General features: G+C 46.9%; 1 protein-coding gene across 1 annotated transcript in view; it reads right to left on the bottom strand.

Annotated features, from left to right (window-relative positions):
- grin3bb (glutamate receptor, ionotropic, N-methyl-D-aspartate 3Bb) overlaps positions 1-14,935 on the bottom strand; it is a 41,760-nt gene that overhangs the window by 20,127 nt on the left and 6,698 nt on the right. The window contains exon 2 of the mRNA XM_037697765.1: positions 227-858. Coding sequence (XP_037553693.1) covers positions 227-858 — 632 coding nt within the window. The remainder of the gene's footprint in view (positions 1-226; positions 859-14,935) is intronic.

The raw sequence follows: 14,935 nt of genomic DNA, 5'->3' as shown, positions 1-14,935 counted from the left end.
TAACCTGGAGCTAACCTGGAGTTAACTTTGAATTAACCCAGAGTTAACCTTGAGTTGATCTGGAGTTAACCTGGACTTGATATGGAGTTAACGTGGAGTTAACGTGGAGTTAACCAGGAATTGATCTGGAGTTAACCTGTCATTCTGGAATCTAACATAGAGAAGTTTCATTGGAAACAAATTTGTTCACATTCTTCTGGCTCACACATCAAAGTGACAGAACTACCTGGACAGGAGGTCTCCTGATGCTGTCACCTCAGGTTTACTGGAGCAGGTCACCATGTTTCGGACCCGGGCCAGGTCGGGCCTCACCACGGATGCTGCTGCGACAGCTCTGGTGAAGAGCTGCAGGGCATCTTTGATGTAGAATTCGAGTGGTTTCTGGTCCACCTCTCCATAGGCCAGCAGGCCGAGTGGCAGTCCGATGGTGTGCAAAACATCTGGGCTGAGTGGCTGGCCCAGCACCCAGTGCACCATGGGTAAGGTCAGACCGAGGTCCTGAGCGCTGCGCAGCACTGCTGCAGCACACTGTGGGTCAGCACCAAACAGAAGCACCGATGCCGGCAAGGCCTGGTTCTGTTTGAAGTGTCGGGACAGGAAATCACGGATCTGTGTGTCGTCGTGGGCCGACTGCGTCAGGTTCAGGAGGGCCCGCATGTGCCAGGAGGCCCCGCCTACATTGTCCCATGATGCAAAGCTTTGAGTGTCCAGGAGCTGCAAAAGGCCGTGAGCCTCCTCCCAGCCACGGCACAGAATCACAGTCCCCTCCCTCCAACCGGACCGCTGCAGAACCGTCAGCAGCAAATTGGACAAAACCGACTCTGGAACCCTGGTCATCATCTGCAGGTGGAACCGGTTCTATGAAATAAAAGAATAAACAGAATCAGGAGAACAGATGATGTAACACATGAAAATGTTCTTCAAATAAACATCAGCATAAAAAGTCAGATAACTGGTGTAGAACCAGATCATTTGATCCAAAACCTCTTTGGAAGTCGTTTTTCTTCTCTGCAAACTCAAAACTGGTCCAGAACCTCAACCGACTAAACAATGGACTCATCTGAACTTTAAGAATAATGAAGTAAAAAGGCAGACAGATCATTACGCTCCAAGATGAGATCAATGAACTGAGACCAGATAGGTTCTGGTCCACTTGGGTCCGAAAACAAGTCAACCATGGGTTCAGGTTAGGTCAGCTCTGATTCTGAGCTGAGATAATTAGATTTATACTTCTTTTATAAAATTTATTTAAAACGTCTTCAGTTGATCCAAAATGCTGCTGCCAGAGTCTTAACTGGAGTTACTGGGAGAGATCATCTCTCTCCAGTTTTAGCTTCTCTCCATTGGCTCCCTGTCAAATCCAGAATAGAATTCAAAATCTTACTTCTAACCTACAAAGCCCTCAACAACCTAGCTCCATCTTATATTACAGATCTTATTGTTCCATATTTTACTAACAGAGCACTTCACTCTCAGACTGCAGGTTTACTTGTGGTTCCTAGAGTTTCCAAAAGCAGAATGTGAGGAAGATCTTTCAGTTCTCAGGCTCCTCTCTTGTGGAACCAACTTCCTGTTTGAAAAAAACATCCCTTTTGTTTTGTCAGCGTTTAGGACAAGTTTGAGACGGAACAAGTCTGACTGGATGATGTCGAAAGCAGACTGTAAAAGATGAAAAAACATTAGCAACGGTTCTAGCTCGACAAGAAACAACTGTGTCGTCAGCATAGAAATGTAAGGATGTAACATTACTTATGTAGGTTGTGAAGAGGGTGGGTCCTAAGACTGAACCTTGTGGTACACCATTGTTAACAGTTAGATAACTGGAGGAAGTACCATTATGTTTTGCACATTTTCTGAATGAATAGTCATGAATGAATAGTTTGTATTTGTAATAGTTCTTTCTTAACGTGTGAGTCTGTCTTTTTCTCTTTCCTCCTAGAGAAAACCTGAGCTGAACTGAGCCATCAGAACCTTTCAGCTGTTCAAACAGCTGAAGGCAACAAACACATGAAGGATTTAAAGAAGAACTTTAATCTTCTTTGTGTTCTTACAGCTGACAGCGTCTGTTTTTGTTTATTTGTTGTTTGTGAAACATTCAGTTGAAGCAGCAACGATGTTCAGAAGTTTCTCCACCCGAGACGAAATGATGCAGCCTGAACATCAGGAGAGGCTCGTTTTCATTGGCTCCCTGTGCACGATGTGCGCACGCTGCTGACAGCAGCGTGAAGGTCACAGGAAGGTCGTATGTGACTGCAGCTGAACTGGTTGATTGCTTCACGGTGGCGCCTCTCCCTGCTGACCCAACATCAGCTTAACTCCAGCTGATGTGGTGCCAGCAGGAGAAAAGGTTTCAACAGGAGGATCGGACCTGAGAAGAGAAGAGGCCTAAGCTGCACCCGTTATCCTGGAGCTTCTTCAGCTTCCTCAAAGATCACTGTTTCTGACTGTCTCTGTTGCTATGGAAACACAGGAAGTTTCAGGACAGGTTGAGCGGTTGTCACGTTGTCTCCGTGACGACGCTCTGACAGAGTTTGACTGAACTGTTCTTCCTCTCTCTTTTGTTCAGCTTCTTTTTGTCAAAGCTGAGATTACCTTCTCAGCAGATCAAACTGTGTGCGTGTGGGATCAAGCACGTGCAGCAGATTGTTCTTGGTTTTATCTGCCATTTCTCTGAACTTTTTAATCTTTGTAAAGCTCCGTTTAACAACAAGCTCAACAGAGTTCAGAAACCACATCTGTTTCAACACCTCGCAGGTACCAGCGAGTGTTAAACATCTGGTTGTGGTACCACTGATTAGACAGCCTGCTCTTGACGCCACAGTGATGTCAGATTTTAGGCCTATTACAAAACTGCCCTTCGTGTCCAAGATCTTGGAGAAAAGTTCAAAGTTCATGGTCAATAATCCGTAAAAACTCCAACAAAGTTGAGTCAGATCCTCTGGACAGTTTCTTTTTGTTGAAATGTTTTGTCTTTTATTCAAACGGAGAAAATAGTTTACAACCAGTTAACATTTTACAACCTTCTTGAAGTCTTTCAGTCTGGTTTTAAAGCTCATCCAGGTACTGAGTCAGCACTGTTGAAAGTTTCCAATGACATTCTTCATCACACATTAGAGATATTTCCCGTTCTTGTTTCTTTCATTTAAGAAACATTTCTAAAATACGACCTCTGGTCTCCAGAGTTGACCTTGAGAAAATTATTCACACTTTTGTGTCATCACGTCTGGACGGCTGTGATGTCCTTTTTACCTGCCTGGACAAGTCTTCTGCTTCACGTGTACAAGTGATACAGAACGCAGCTGCCAGACTTCTCACCAAATCCAGTAGGTCCAGTCACATCACTCTGGTTCTATATTCACTGCACTGGTTCCCAGTTGAGTCTAGAATCAGTTTTAAAGTTCTTGTGCTGACGTTCAGAGCTGTAAATGGCTCCTGTGTCTTTGATCAAACACTCTGCTGCTCGTGGCCTTCACTCCCAGTCACAGAACCTCTTGGATGTTCCACGTACGCAGCTGAAAACTAAAGAGGACAGGACCTTTCAGCCAGTGGCCCCCAGACTGTGGACCAGTTTGACCAGCAGCTTTGTTCTGCTGACTCTGTGGAGGTTTTACTCTCCCACACTTTTATGTCATGATTTTATTCTGCTTCTTATGCTCGTTTTAGTCTTTGTATAATTTAACGTCGATTTTTATTGTACATCACTTTGTAATTTTATGTCTGTGAAAAGCGCTCTATAAATAAACTTTACTTATTTCTTTAGCCACAGACTCTGGTCACTGTGCAGTTTTGATGCTGTTGGACCTAACTGCTGCCTTCGACACAGTGGACCATCAGGTCCTCCTGTCTCATCTGGAGAACTGAGGGAGCGTTCAGGGTCCTGCTCTACAGTGATTTAGATCCTGTTTAACAGAGAGAAGCTTTTGTGTTCGTATTAGAGCTGTTGAGTCCCCTGTAGTGCCTCTCACATGTGGAGTACCTCAGGGATCTATACTTACCTCCCTTCTGTTTTCCTGTTATTTAAGTCCCATGTACACAGACACGACGGGGGAAATGCAGTTTTTCAAATGTTGATTTGAGGACAAAAATCCTCGTTGACATGACCGCATTCGATGTTTACATGTAACCATAGAAAACCTCCCCGAGTCCACTGTAGTTGCCATGACAGGTCATTAGGTGGCACTGTGAATTTTGTACATTCACCTAAAGCACATGCATGCTGCCTGGGACAACTGTCGTTAAGGACTTTCCTCTGGGCTTAAAGCCCAGTAACAACAAAACTTAAAGCCGGATTTTGGAGATGAGTCGACGGATTTGATGCCAATAGGGACTGCTTCGTCTAACAGCCCGACACCGGATGATGAGCGAACCAGCACTGACGAAGATTATGTCGGGCTTCCTACCCCAGGGGTAATTAGTAGCCGCTACAGCAGGTAAATCCATGTTCTTGATAATGTTTTGCTTGTGTTTACTTTGGTTACACAACAACCGAGATTTTATTGTTTATTTTTCCTGAGAGGAGAAGCTATCCTCCCACCTGAGGCAGACCGGTTACAAAAGAGAGCATACACCTCAGCATGCAGGAGGAACTTAAAGAGAGAGATGGTGGGTTGGATGTATCAATGTTTGTGTGACATACAGTTTGTGGTGTTGAATAAATAAAACTAAAAATTAAACCCGATGTTTTCATTTTCAACTTTAATAACATGTGATGTGTTTCACATCATAAACCAAGTTTAATCACATAACTTGAATTACATAATGTCCAGACAGCTTCACTTAGCTCAGATAGCTTCCTTACATCTCCCACCACCAACATAAATACTGTTTATTATTGTTACTGTTATTATTTAGCACATTTAGTTTGTTATACTCCAGCACGATGTGTAAAATGTACGGCTGCCTCTATAGGCTCGTTCAATACATAGCGATTTTGAAATTGACCCGGCTGGCATCTCTTCCCAACACAAATGTCGGTCACAGCACCTACATGCTGGCGTAGATTAATTACAAGACCTACTAAGAGAAAATACATTCCATTAGTCGTTGCACAAAAAGCAATTTGTTATTCTCCAATGCGATTGTTGTTGATAGAAATATGCCATTGGTCCACATGTACGCCTGTAGTGTGCATGTGCTTTCACACCTCAGCGAGGGCTTTTGACACCTCAATGGGGGATACCCCGAAAATCTCTACACAGGGTTCAAAAACTTTAGGTTACTGTCGTAACCCCGGTTCTCTGAGTAGCATGCGTGAGTTTCTCACAATGGGAACACCCTCAGTGTGACCTCATCAGAAGCTCCTATTACATTACACCAACCAGGATTGGCTGGAAATAAGCATGTCAGTGTCAAGCAGGGCAGGGCCATCCCCCTATATATAGGGCTGACGCTGCGGCACTGACAGTTTATTCAAAAATGTTCACCTCTTACTCGCAACTTTAGAACAAGGAGGTTGACTTGGTGAGAGACTCACTCATGCTACTCAGAGAACCGGGGTTACGACAGTAACCTAACATTCTCTTTCATAGCATTTGTTTCGTGTCTCACATTGGGAACGAAAATATACTGAATCCTGAATTGCTCAGCAGATTTCATGTTACCTGCCAGCTAATTTCAATTCTCCTGGGCACTTAGTGCTACATTGAATGAGACAGAGATGATAATGTGACATCAAGTCTATAAGGCCGAGTAAACGTGTGAAGAGAAGCCCAACTTGCTGCGGTACAGATCTCCCGAAAGGATCCCCCTTAAGCGAGGCCCATAAAGAGCTTAAGCCTCTAGTAGAATGGGCATGTAGGCCCTCTGGAGACTGCAGTCCTTTTGAAATGTAGCCTAAGGCAATCGTACCCGTGGTCCAGAGGGAAAACCACTGTTTTGTTACCGGTTTTCCAAAATGATTCTTAGTCCAGGAAAAAAATGGTTGGTCACTCTTCCTGACAAGTTTTGTCCTGTCCAAGTAGATGTGCAAGCCACATACTGGGCAGAACTTGTGTAACCTCTCCTGCTCCTTTGAGAAGAAAGGAGGGAGACTGAAAAACCCACTAACTTTTGGAGAGTAGAATCCAACCACTTTAGGCTCAAAAGCACAGTTTGGGAGTCAAATCACCCTAATCTTGTCTAGAGAGAACTTTGTGCAACATGGGTGTATTGATAAAATATTAATTTCGCCTACATGCTTCGTAGACACCAGTGCCAGCAAGAGCACTGTTCTATTTCGTATAGGCTTCGCCCTTTAGGCTATCACTAGTGGGTTTATCCCCTTCGCGTGCAGCACTGAAAACTTTAGTCCGTGCCCACTGGCTGTGTGGGCCCCACCCCCGGTCCGTATAAATTACGGTGAGACTGGGACAATCAGCTCCCATTTTTTCTTCAGCCAGCTAGCACTGCAGAAGGAAGAAGATGTCCAGCACCAGCACCAGCACCATCCGCCTGTGCCCATCCTGCCAGACCGGCTACATCATAAGCTTTGACCAGCACAACATTTGCGAAGGATGCCTGGGTCTCCGCCACACCGACCTCACCACCTCCTGCCGTCACTGTGAGCTCCTCCCGAGGAGAAACAGAGACGAGCAGCCTTGTTCAAGTTAAGTGCTGAGGAGTGTTTTTCTGTGGCGGGCCGCTACTCGCTGGACAATGCCATTGTCTTTTTTAACTCATTTCCACACGGTGAATTGGATGATTCCTCTGAAAAAGGCGATGCTGGCAGCAGCCTTGCCGAGTGTTTTTCTGTGGTGGGACACTACTCGCTGGACGACGCCATCGCCTTTTTTGACGCAGAGTCGCGCAGTGAATTTGATGATCCTCAGAGAAAGGCGATGCGGGTAGCAACCCCGCTGCCCCCTCCCTCCTGGAGAGCATAGTGACAGAAGAAGAGCGGTTGAGCAGATGCTCAGCCACCTCGGGTCTTCCCATGTCGGTGACCACACCGCTCCCAGCCGTCGGCGCCCTCCTCTAGAGCTGCCCGACATAATCCAGGAGGCTGCTGACACAAAGGGACTTTCCGTCCCTCTACTTCCTCCGCCTCAATCGGATGATCTGGCGGGAAGGTTTGGCTCTGCCTCATCTCGTCGCCCTGACCCCATCTGGTCCTGCTTTCCAGCTGTGACGTCATACTGGAACGGAGCTGCAGCTGAGCCAGCAAGCTGAGGGCACCCGTCTCCACCTTTGCCCCATCACTAGAGTGGAGGATTTTACCAAACAGAGTTTTCCCTCAGTTTCCTCCTGGAGCCAAGCTTGGTGGAGGCGTTTGGGGCAAAAGCTTCTAGGATGGATCAGCAACCTGTCCCTCCAGGGAAGCATGACCAGATGGTGACAAAGTTCTCCAACCGAGCTCACCAGTGCTCATTCCAGGTGGCCACGGCGAAAAACAACATCGCCCTGCTGGCCTATAGCATGTCAAAAATGCTGGAGGATGCAGTTTGGTAAATCGCACAAAACACTCATCTGTCACATCAGCTAAAATTATGTTTTTCAGCAGACCGAGTCCGGTAAAATCCCTCGCTTTCAGCCAGAGACGGTTTTATTTTCTGTTGTTTCTGTTCACTCACCGCGCAGCGGGAGTAAATGTGTTTCTCCACAACAGCTGCAGCCTCCATCGAAACAGCGTCTCATTCAAAAAGCGTTCACGCCTCCTCTCAGTGTGCGCCGGCTCACCTCAGCGCTAACATGAGCCCGCAGCCAGAGCTCAGCACAGAGGTGCACATACAGCCCTTTCTGTCAGAGCCCCCCCCCACCCCCCACCCCCTTGGGTCTCCTCAGGAAAATCTCCGGAGCAGGTGACGGTGGCAGGGGTTTTAGCCTGGTTGATCTCCATGAGAAACATGACACAACACAAAAACGCGTGCCTGCTCCTCGACCATTACTCAGAGTGGCAGCGAGTGTGTTCCCTGGACAGATAGATGGACCGTCTGATCAGCAGGGGTTACACGCTGCAGTTCGCAGCTCAACCCCCACCTTTCAGAGATGGTTCTGTCATCTCCAGAACAGAGCTCGTCTCTCCAGTCAGAAGTTCAGGAACTCCTGATGAAAAACGTAATTTCCAGAGTTCCCGACGGAGAGGAAAACACGGGGTTTTACTCCCGCTACTTCCTGGTTCCAAAAAAAACCCGAAGGGATGGACCCATTCTCGACCTGTCCATGTTCAACCAATCGATCATGGCGAGACAATTGCACATGCTGACAATCAAACAGCTGCTAGAGAAAGTTCACCAGAACGACTGGTTCATCTCCATAGATCTGAAGGACACATATTTTCACATTCCCATAATTCCGAAACACAGGAAATTCCTGCGTTTCTCCTTCCAGGGGATTCTGTATCAGTACAACAGGTTACCGTTCAGTTATTCCCTCGCCCCATGCATGTTCTCGAAATGCGTGGAGACGGCTCTGCAGCCATTACACAGGGCAGGAATGAGAATTATTTTTTATCTGGATGATCTGCTTTTATTAGCTCGATCCAGACAGGAAGCAGTCGCACAGACCAAAATGCTGAAGTTACACCTGCTAAACCTGGGTTTTTTCTATAAATTGGGAAAAGAGTTCCATTCTCCCGTCCCACATGATTGTTTATCTGGAAGTGGAGCTAAACTCAACCACAATGAGAGCTCGTTTATCACAGCTGAGAGCCGACTCTCTGTCAGCTCAGCTCCACCATGTCAAACCCTGCAGCATAGTGACAGCTTTGTCTGTCATGCGACTTCTGGGAATGACGTCATCGGCTCACGTCATGGTTCCGCTGGGCCTGCTTCACATGAGACGCATTAAGAGATGGTTTGCCTGCCTGCGCATAGATCTTGTGTGCCAGAAAAGGCAGATGGTCTCTGTGCCCCCCTCCGTGGGAACCAACCTGAATCACTGGGGAAACCCCCTCATTCTGTCAGAGGGAGTTCCCAACAGCAGGCCTACATCACATGTCTCAGTTTTCACAGACACATCCCTGTCAGGCTGGGGAAGAACAGGTCTGTCCCAAGCAGTGGGAGCACAGTGGCCGGACCACATGTTGTTTCACATAAATGTTCTAGAACTTCTCACGGTTTGGAACGTGACTCAGCATTTTGCTCCTCTGCTGCGAGATCAGCATGTTCTGACATCAGAGTGACGGCAGCTTACATAAACCATCAGGGAGGCGTGCGCTCAGCCCAACCGTTACGCATCGTGAGACAGCTGCTGTGTTGGGCACAGAAAAACCTGCTCTCCATCAGAGCAGTGTACATTCCCGGTGTCTTGAACAGGGGAGCAGACATAATGTCGAGGGGCGGTCCCCGCCACAGAGACTAGAGCCTCCATCCCGAGCTGATCTCTCAGATTTTGGAGCAGGTTCGGCCGAGCAGCAGTGGATCTGTCAGAATGCCCAGTGTCAATTATGGTTCTCACTGAGCCCACGAGACGACCCACTGTTAGGAGTGGATGCCTTCGCTCACAGCCCGTGGCCGAAAATGCTCCTTTATGTGTTCCCTCCAGTCCCACTGATACCACGGACCCTGGACTGGGTCCGGGAGGAAAAGCTGTCAGTCATCCTCGTAGCTCCCGAGTGTATAAGTGCCCTGTGGTTCCCGAATCTGCAGTGACTGGTGTCGGGTCGGCCGTGGAAACTGCCGTGGAGGGAGGACGCTCTCCTCCAGGCAGGAAGAGCAATCAGGAGCTACCCAGAAATAGGTCAGCATCTTTGGGTCTGTCCAATGAACAGATCCGTTTAGAAAAAATGGGCCTCCCACAGGATGTGGTGCGTACGTTTCAGGGCACATGAGCTTCTTCCACAACGCTGCACACATCAAGTGGACAGTTTTTCAGCGCTGGTGCGCAGAGAAAGGCGTGGAGGCCATCTCATGTCCACTAGGTGGCGTGCTGTCATTTCTACAGCAACTGATGGACAGAAATTTAGCATTTAGCACAATTAAAACTTATGCTGCGGCTATTTCTTCCTTTCTTGAGGTTTTCAGTGACAGAACAGTTTTTAACCACCGGCTGATGAAGCGTTTTCTGAAAGGTGTACGGAGACACAGACCTGTGTCACGTCCACTAGCTTCATAGTGGGACCTAATGATGGTCCTGCACGCTCTGATCAAAGCTCCTTTTGAGCCTTTAGATCAGGTTTCACTTAAACTTCTGTCATTTTAAACAGCCCTGCTGTTAGTTCTGACATCAGCAAAGAGAGTGAGTGATTATCTGCTCTCACTGTGGATCAGACTGTGGTACTCGGGTCCTGCGGCCCTGACCCAGGTTCATCGAACCGGGCCGGCTGCAGACGAGTGGTTCTGTTGATGCTGGAGGAGAGTTGCTCCTCCAGCTGCTGCTTCGCCTCGTTTGCTGAGCGGGAAGCAGATCAAAGGGAACGCGTCTCAGGATGAAAGTGGAAGCTCTGCAGCGCTCCTCCGACAGGAACACGTGAGATTCTCCTCACGTCTTCACTCTGAACACGACGCGCACGAGGCTCAATGTTCTGAAGCGTTTTCACATGCAGCAGCACAGAGGAACCAACAAACAGAACCACTGAGCGTCACTGGCTCATCAGAATTTAAGAGTGATCCTGTTCACTCCATACGTGCTCCACTGCTGCAGGTCCACTCCCTTTATGGACCTGCAGGAGACAGAGCGAAGATTCTGAAGACGAGTCAGTCAGAACCTGTCCCAGATCCAACAAAACTCTCCCTTCACTAACAGTCAGGAGATTCTACATCTCCCAGAATGCAACACTGTAGCATTTCACAAACGTGGCTCTCAGGTCCACAACATTTCCCAGGTTCTGGTCCAGAATTAGGCTGAGAGTTCCAAGAAGATCTATCGGCTTCCTGACATGATGTCATCACAAAGATCAGCTGATCCGCAGCAGCACGTTCTGACCTTTGACCCATCTGTCTGAGCTCACCAAACCATGAGGGGTTCTGGTTCTGGTTCTGGAACTGACTGAAAAGGATGAAAATGATGATGGTCTGACCTCTGCAGCTGGACGCTGGAGATGCAGAACCAGAACAGAACCCATTCTACACACACACATTAGATTCCAGCAGATGCTGCAGATGTTGATAGTAAAATCTGTGTTGTCTCTCTTTTCCTCCCCCCTCCTCACCCTGTGAACCCTCGTGCTCTGAGTGAACACACTAATCTTTTCATGAAGCAGATTTAATTGCTGGCTGACACACGAGCAGCTTCAAAGCTCGTGTGTCTCTGAAGGAAAATAAAAAGATCCCGTCTCTCCTTCCTTGTTGCTCCGCTCACGTCGGCCTGAAGGTGGCGCTCTCAAAGCTACTGGTCAAAGAGAAATCAACTGAAGAACAAGAAGTGAAAAGTCCTTTAAACGGAAGAGCCAGACATTTGAAATAATAATTCTTAAACACTGAAGAAGAAACTAAACAAACTATGTTTCAATCGTGAAAGTAAAACTAAAGATCGTCGGTAAAGTTTAAAATGCTTAATTTTAAACTTCCACTGTATCTGAGCTTACAGTTTTCTCCTCCAAACAGGAAGTGAAGGCTCTTTTTAACTTGCCATGTCTCCTCCACCAAACCCTGTAGAACCATCAAACAGAACCCATGGTACCATCAGAACCTGCTGCTGCTCACAGGTCAAAAAGTTCACCAGAGTTCATGCTCACTAATCCAGGTAGCAAATCCTGCAACGTTCAGTCAGGTCGTGGACGTTTCATCCTTCATCCAAATGACTTCTTCAGTACGAGGAGCCACAAACAAACTGGAGTCCCACAAGCGCCTCACTCCAATAGTGAAAAAGAAGGTTTCTGGGGGGGCCGCCCTCTCCCCCGTCAACTCCTCTAAGGCAGTCACGCCAAAATGGTTCAAAACACCAAAGTTCAAAAACGGTTTCCTTTTTTCTGATTTCTAGTTTTCACACAGAGACTGTTTGTCTGAGGCTTACTTTTTACTCTGTGTTCCTGCCTGAAAGGCTGCTGGGTGCTGCCCCACCCCGTTCTGCTCTCCAGAAAACAGCAGGAATCACTGATTTTTTACCCAGCATGCTTTTCTTCAACTACTCCATTTTGTCCACCCCCACAGATCCTGGTGGTGTTCACATTATTAAACTTGGTGAATCAAAGGATCCAGAGGTCTTCTCAAGTGGTTCTGGGTTCTGAAACATTTTCATATCGCCTTGTGGTCATTCACATCTGGATTTATCTCCATTCAGGTTCAGTCTGTCTGCTCAGGACAGATGTTAGTGCCAGGTGTGAACCCTAACCAGGTTTGGTCTTGTTGTTCTCACACTTATGTGTCTGAGTCCAGGGTTCAGGTTTCTGAGTCCAGGGTTCAGGTTTCTGAGTCCAGGGTTCAGGTTTATGTATGAGGAATGGGAAGAGTCAGCAGATCCGACATGTGGTGCTGTGAGGACATCAGATCATTGATATTCAGAAGGTGGTGGGACAGTGGAGGTTTGAACAGTTCCTGGTGCTGATCAGGGACTGCAGATAAAACCAACTCTACAAGAACTCTTCTGGTCTCCTGCGAGACTCCGTCTTTCCGTCTTTGTGGTCTTTGACAAGCAGAAGAAAACACTGATTTCTTTGTGTTACATCAGAGCTTGGTCTCCTCGGAGAGCTGTGGTTCATTTCCATCCTGCAGCTCTTTTTATTTGTCGGTGCTGCGGTATTTGAGCTGAAGAAGTCAAATCCTTCACAAACATCTATTTAGGGTTCGGTCTTTGATCAGTGGAGGATTATCCAGCTGTCGCTTTTTCAGCTGCGCTCTCATCAGCTCTGCCGTCACTTCATCCGTTTGTCTTCTCCACTTTTGAGCTTTTTACTTGTGACAGAAACAGATCAACAAAAGAGTAAACAAGTGTTTCTGCAGAGAACCTGTAAACAAGATGCTTCTGATCCAGGGTCAGAGTCCACAAACACCTGAACTCATGACTGTCGTCAGGTCTGGTCCCTGTTAAGCACTGGACCTCTGACACATTTGTCCTCAGTTAACCTGGTTTAGATCCCTGGGACATCTGTCCTGTAGAGCACCAGGACCTCTGACAACTCTGTCCTCAGGAAACATGGACTAGATCTTTTGGATCTCTGATACCATTCCTTTTAGATAAATCCTATAGTTAGGGTCGGCTTGGGTTTCCTGAGCTGTCCCTTAGTTCTGCTGCTATAGGCTCAGACTGCTGGAGGACAAACTGACCTCATGTCCCCTCTCTGCTACTGTCTTTACTTACTCTGCTCAACCTGTTTTGTATTTGTCATTATTTTTTCTATCTTTAACATGTTTTTGTCTTTCAGGTACACCTGGACCTATATCTGGACCTGGACCTATATCTGGACCTGGACCTATATCTGGACTTGGACCTATATTTGTACCTGGACCTGGACCCATATCTGGACCTGGACCTATATCTGGACTTGGACCTATATCTGGACCTGGACCTATATCTGGACCTGGACCTATATCTGGACCTGGACCTATATCTGGACTTGGACCTATATCAGTACCTGGACCTATATCTGGACTTGGACCTATATCTGGACCTAGACCTGTACCTGGACCTGGACCTATATCTGGATCTATATCTGGACCTATATCTGGACCTGGACCTATATCTGGACCTACCATTCTGTGCTTGTCCGTCTCTCCTTCCTGTCCTCTCATCCAGCCGGTCAAAGCAGATGGTCTCTTGTCCTGATCCTGGTTCTGCTGGAGGTTTCTTCCTGTTAAAGGGAGTTTTTCTTTCCACTGTCTCCACTGTGCTTGCTCAGGATGGGAGACTGCAACGAAGCCAAGATTCATCTTGTCTCCTGGATTCCTCAGATAGAGAACTTTACTAATTGGCTTTTATGTGAATGTTCCTGTAAAGTCCCTGAGACAACTTTGTTGTGAACTAGTGCTGTAGAAATAAACTGAATTGTCTTCAGGAATCCTGGTTTAGCTCCCCTGAACCTCTGATACCACTGTCCTCAGGATACCTTAAACAGGTCCCTTGGACCTCTGTAATCAAGAAACCCACTTTGGATCCATTAATCTCAATGGCTTCAGGCAACTCTGCAACACTCCTGAAAAATGTGTCTACCCTAAACTTTGTAAGGACTCAAGGCTGTGTACTTAGACCTCTCATTTTTACCATAATCTATCCTTCTAGTGACATCTACCACCATGGACTCAAACTCTCCTTGTATGCCAATGATCCTGAAATCTACAAGAACAACCTCCCACCCCCCTGCTGGTTCTCTGAGGCTCAGAACCATGGCGTTGTTCTGGACACCACTCTCTCCTTTCAGTCCCACATCAAATCTGTAACACAATCTGCCTTTTTCGTTTTGCAGCCTTCTCTCGACTCCTGCTGGACTTTGTGTTTCATCACATCCTGTTTGGACCAGGACTGTCCTCCATGCTCAAATCACAATTCTTCTTCCAACCTCTTTTTTTCTCACATCTCTCAGAACTGACTCTCATTTGTTTTTATTTCTCATTTATTGTTTTTTATCTGAACCTTTAATTTAATAGTTTTTATTAAATTTATTTGTTTCAGTCTTTTTGTAACATTTTACTATTTATGTAGCGTTGGGAGTGGTGGAACAGAGGTTAGAGAAGGTGGGCCTGTGATTGGAAGATCACTGGTTCAACTCCCGGTACCAACAACATCAAAATGCGGGTGGGGAAGGTGAAGCACCCACACCTGCCTCCACCCTCATTTGCCTCACTCTGGGCCCTTGAGCAAGGCCCTCAACCCCCACCATCTGCTCCCTCGGGTGCCCTACATGCAGCTCTCTGCTCCACACAGGCTGTGGCAGCTCGGTCTGTGGTGTCCAGAAGAACATCTGGTGTAAAAACAGTCACCGAGTCTTCGTGTGAGTTTGTTCACTGAAGAAGGAGCAGCCGAAAGAAGAAAAATATTTATGTAGCATGTCCTTGTGTTTCATGAACGGTGTAATATAAACTATGATTAATGATGATGAAGATGATGATGATGATGATGATGATGATGATGATGATGATGATGATGA

The sequence above is a fragment of the Nematolebias whitei genome, chromosome 3, assembly GCF_014905685.2.
Source record: "Nematolebias whitei isolate Nwh7 chromosome 3, NemWhi1, whole genome shotgun sequence".
NCBI lineage: Eukaryota > Metazoa > Chordata > Actinopteri > Cyprinodontiformes > Rivulidae > Nematolebias > Nematolebias whitei.
This window is presented reverse-complemented; position numbering and strand designations above follow the sequence as displayed.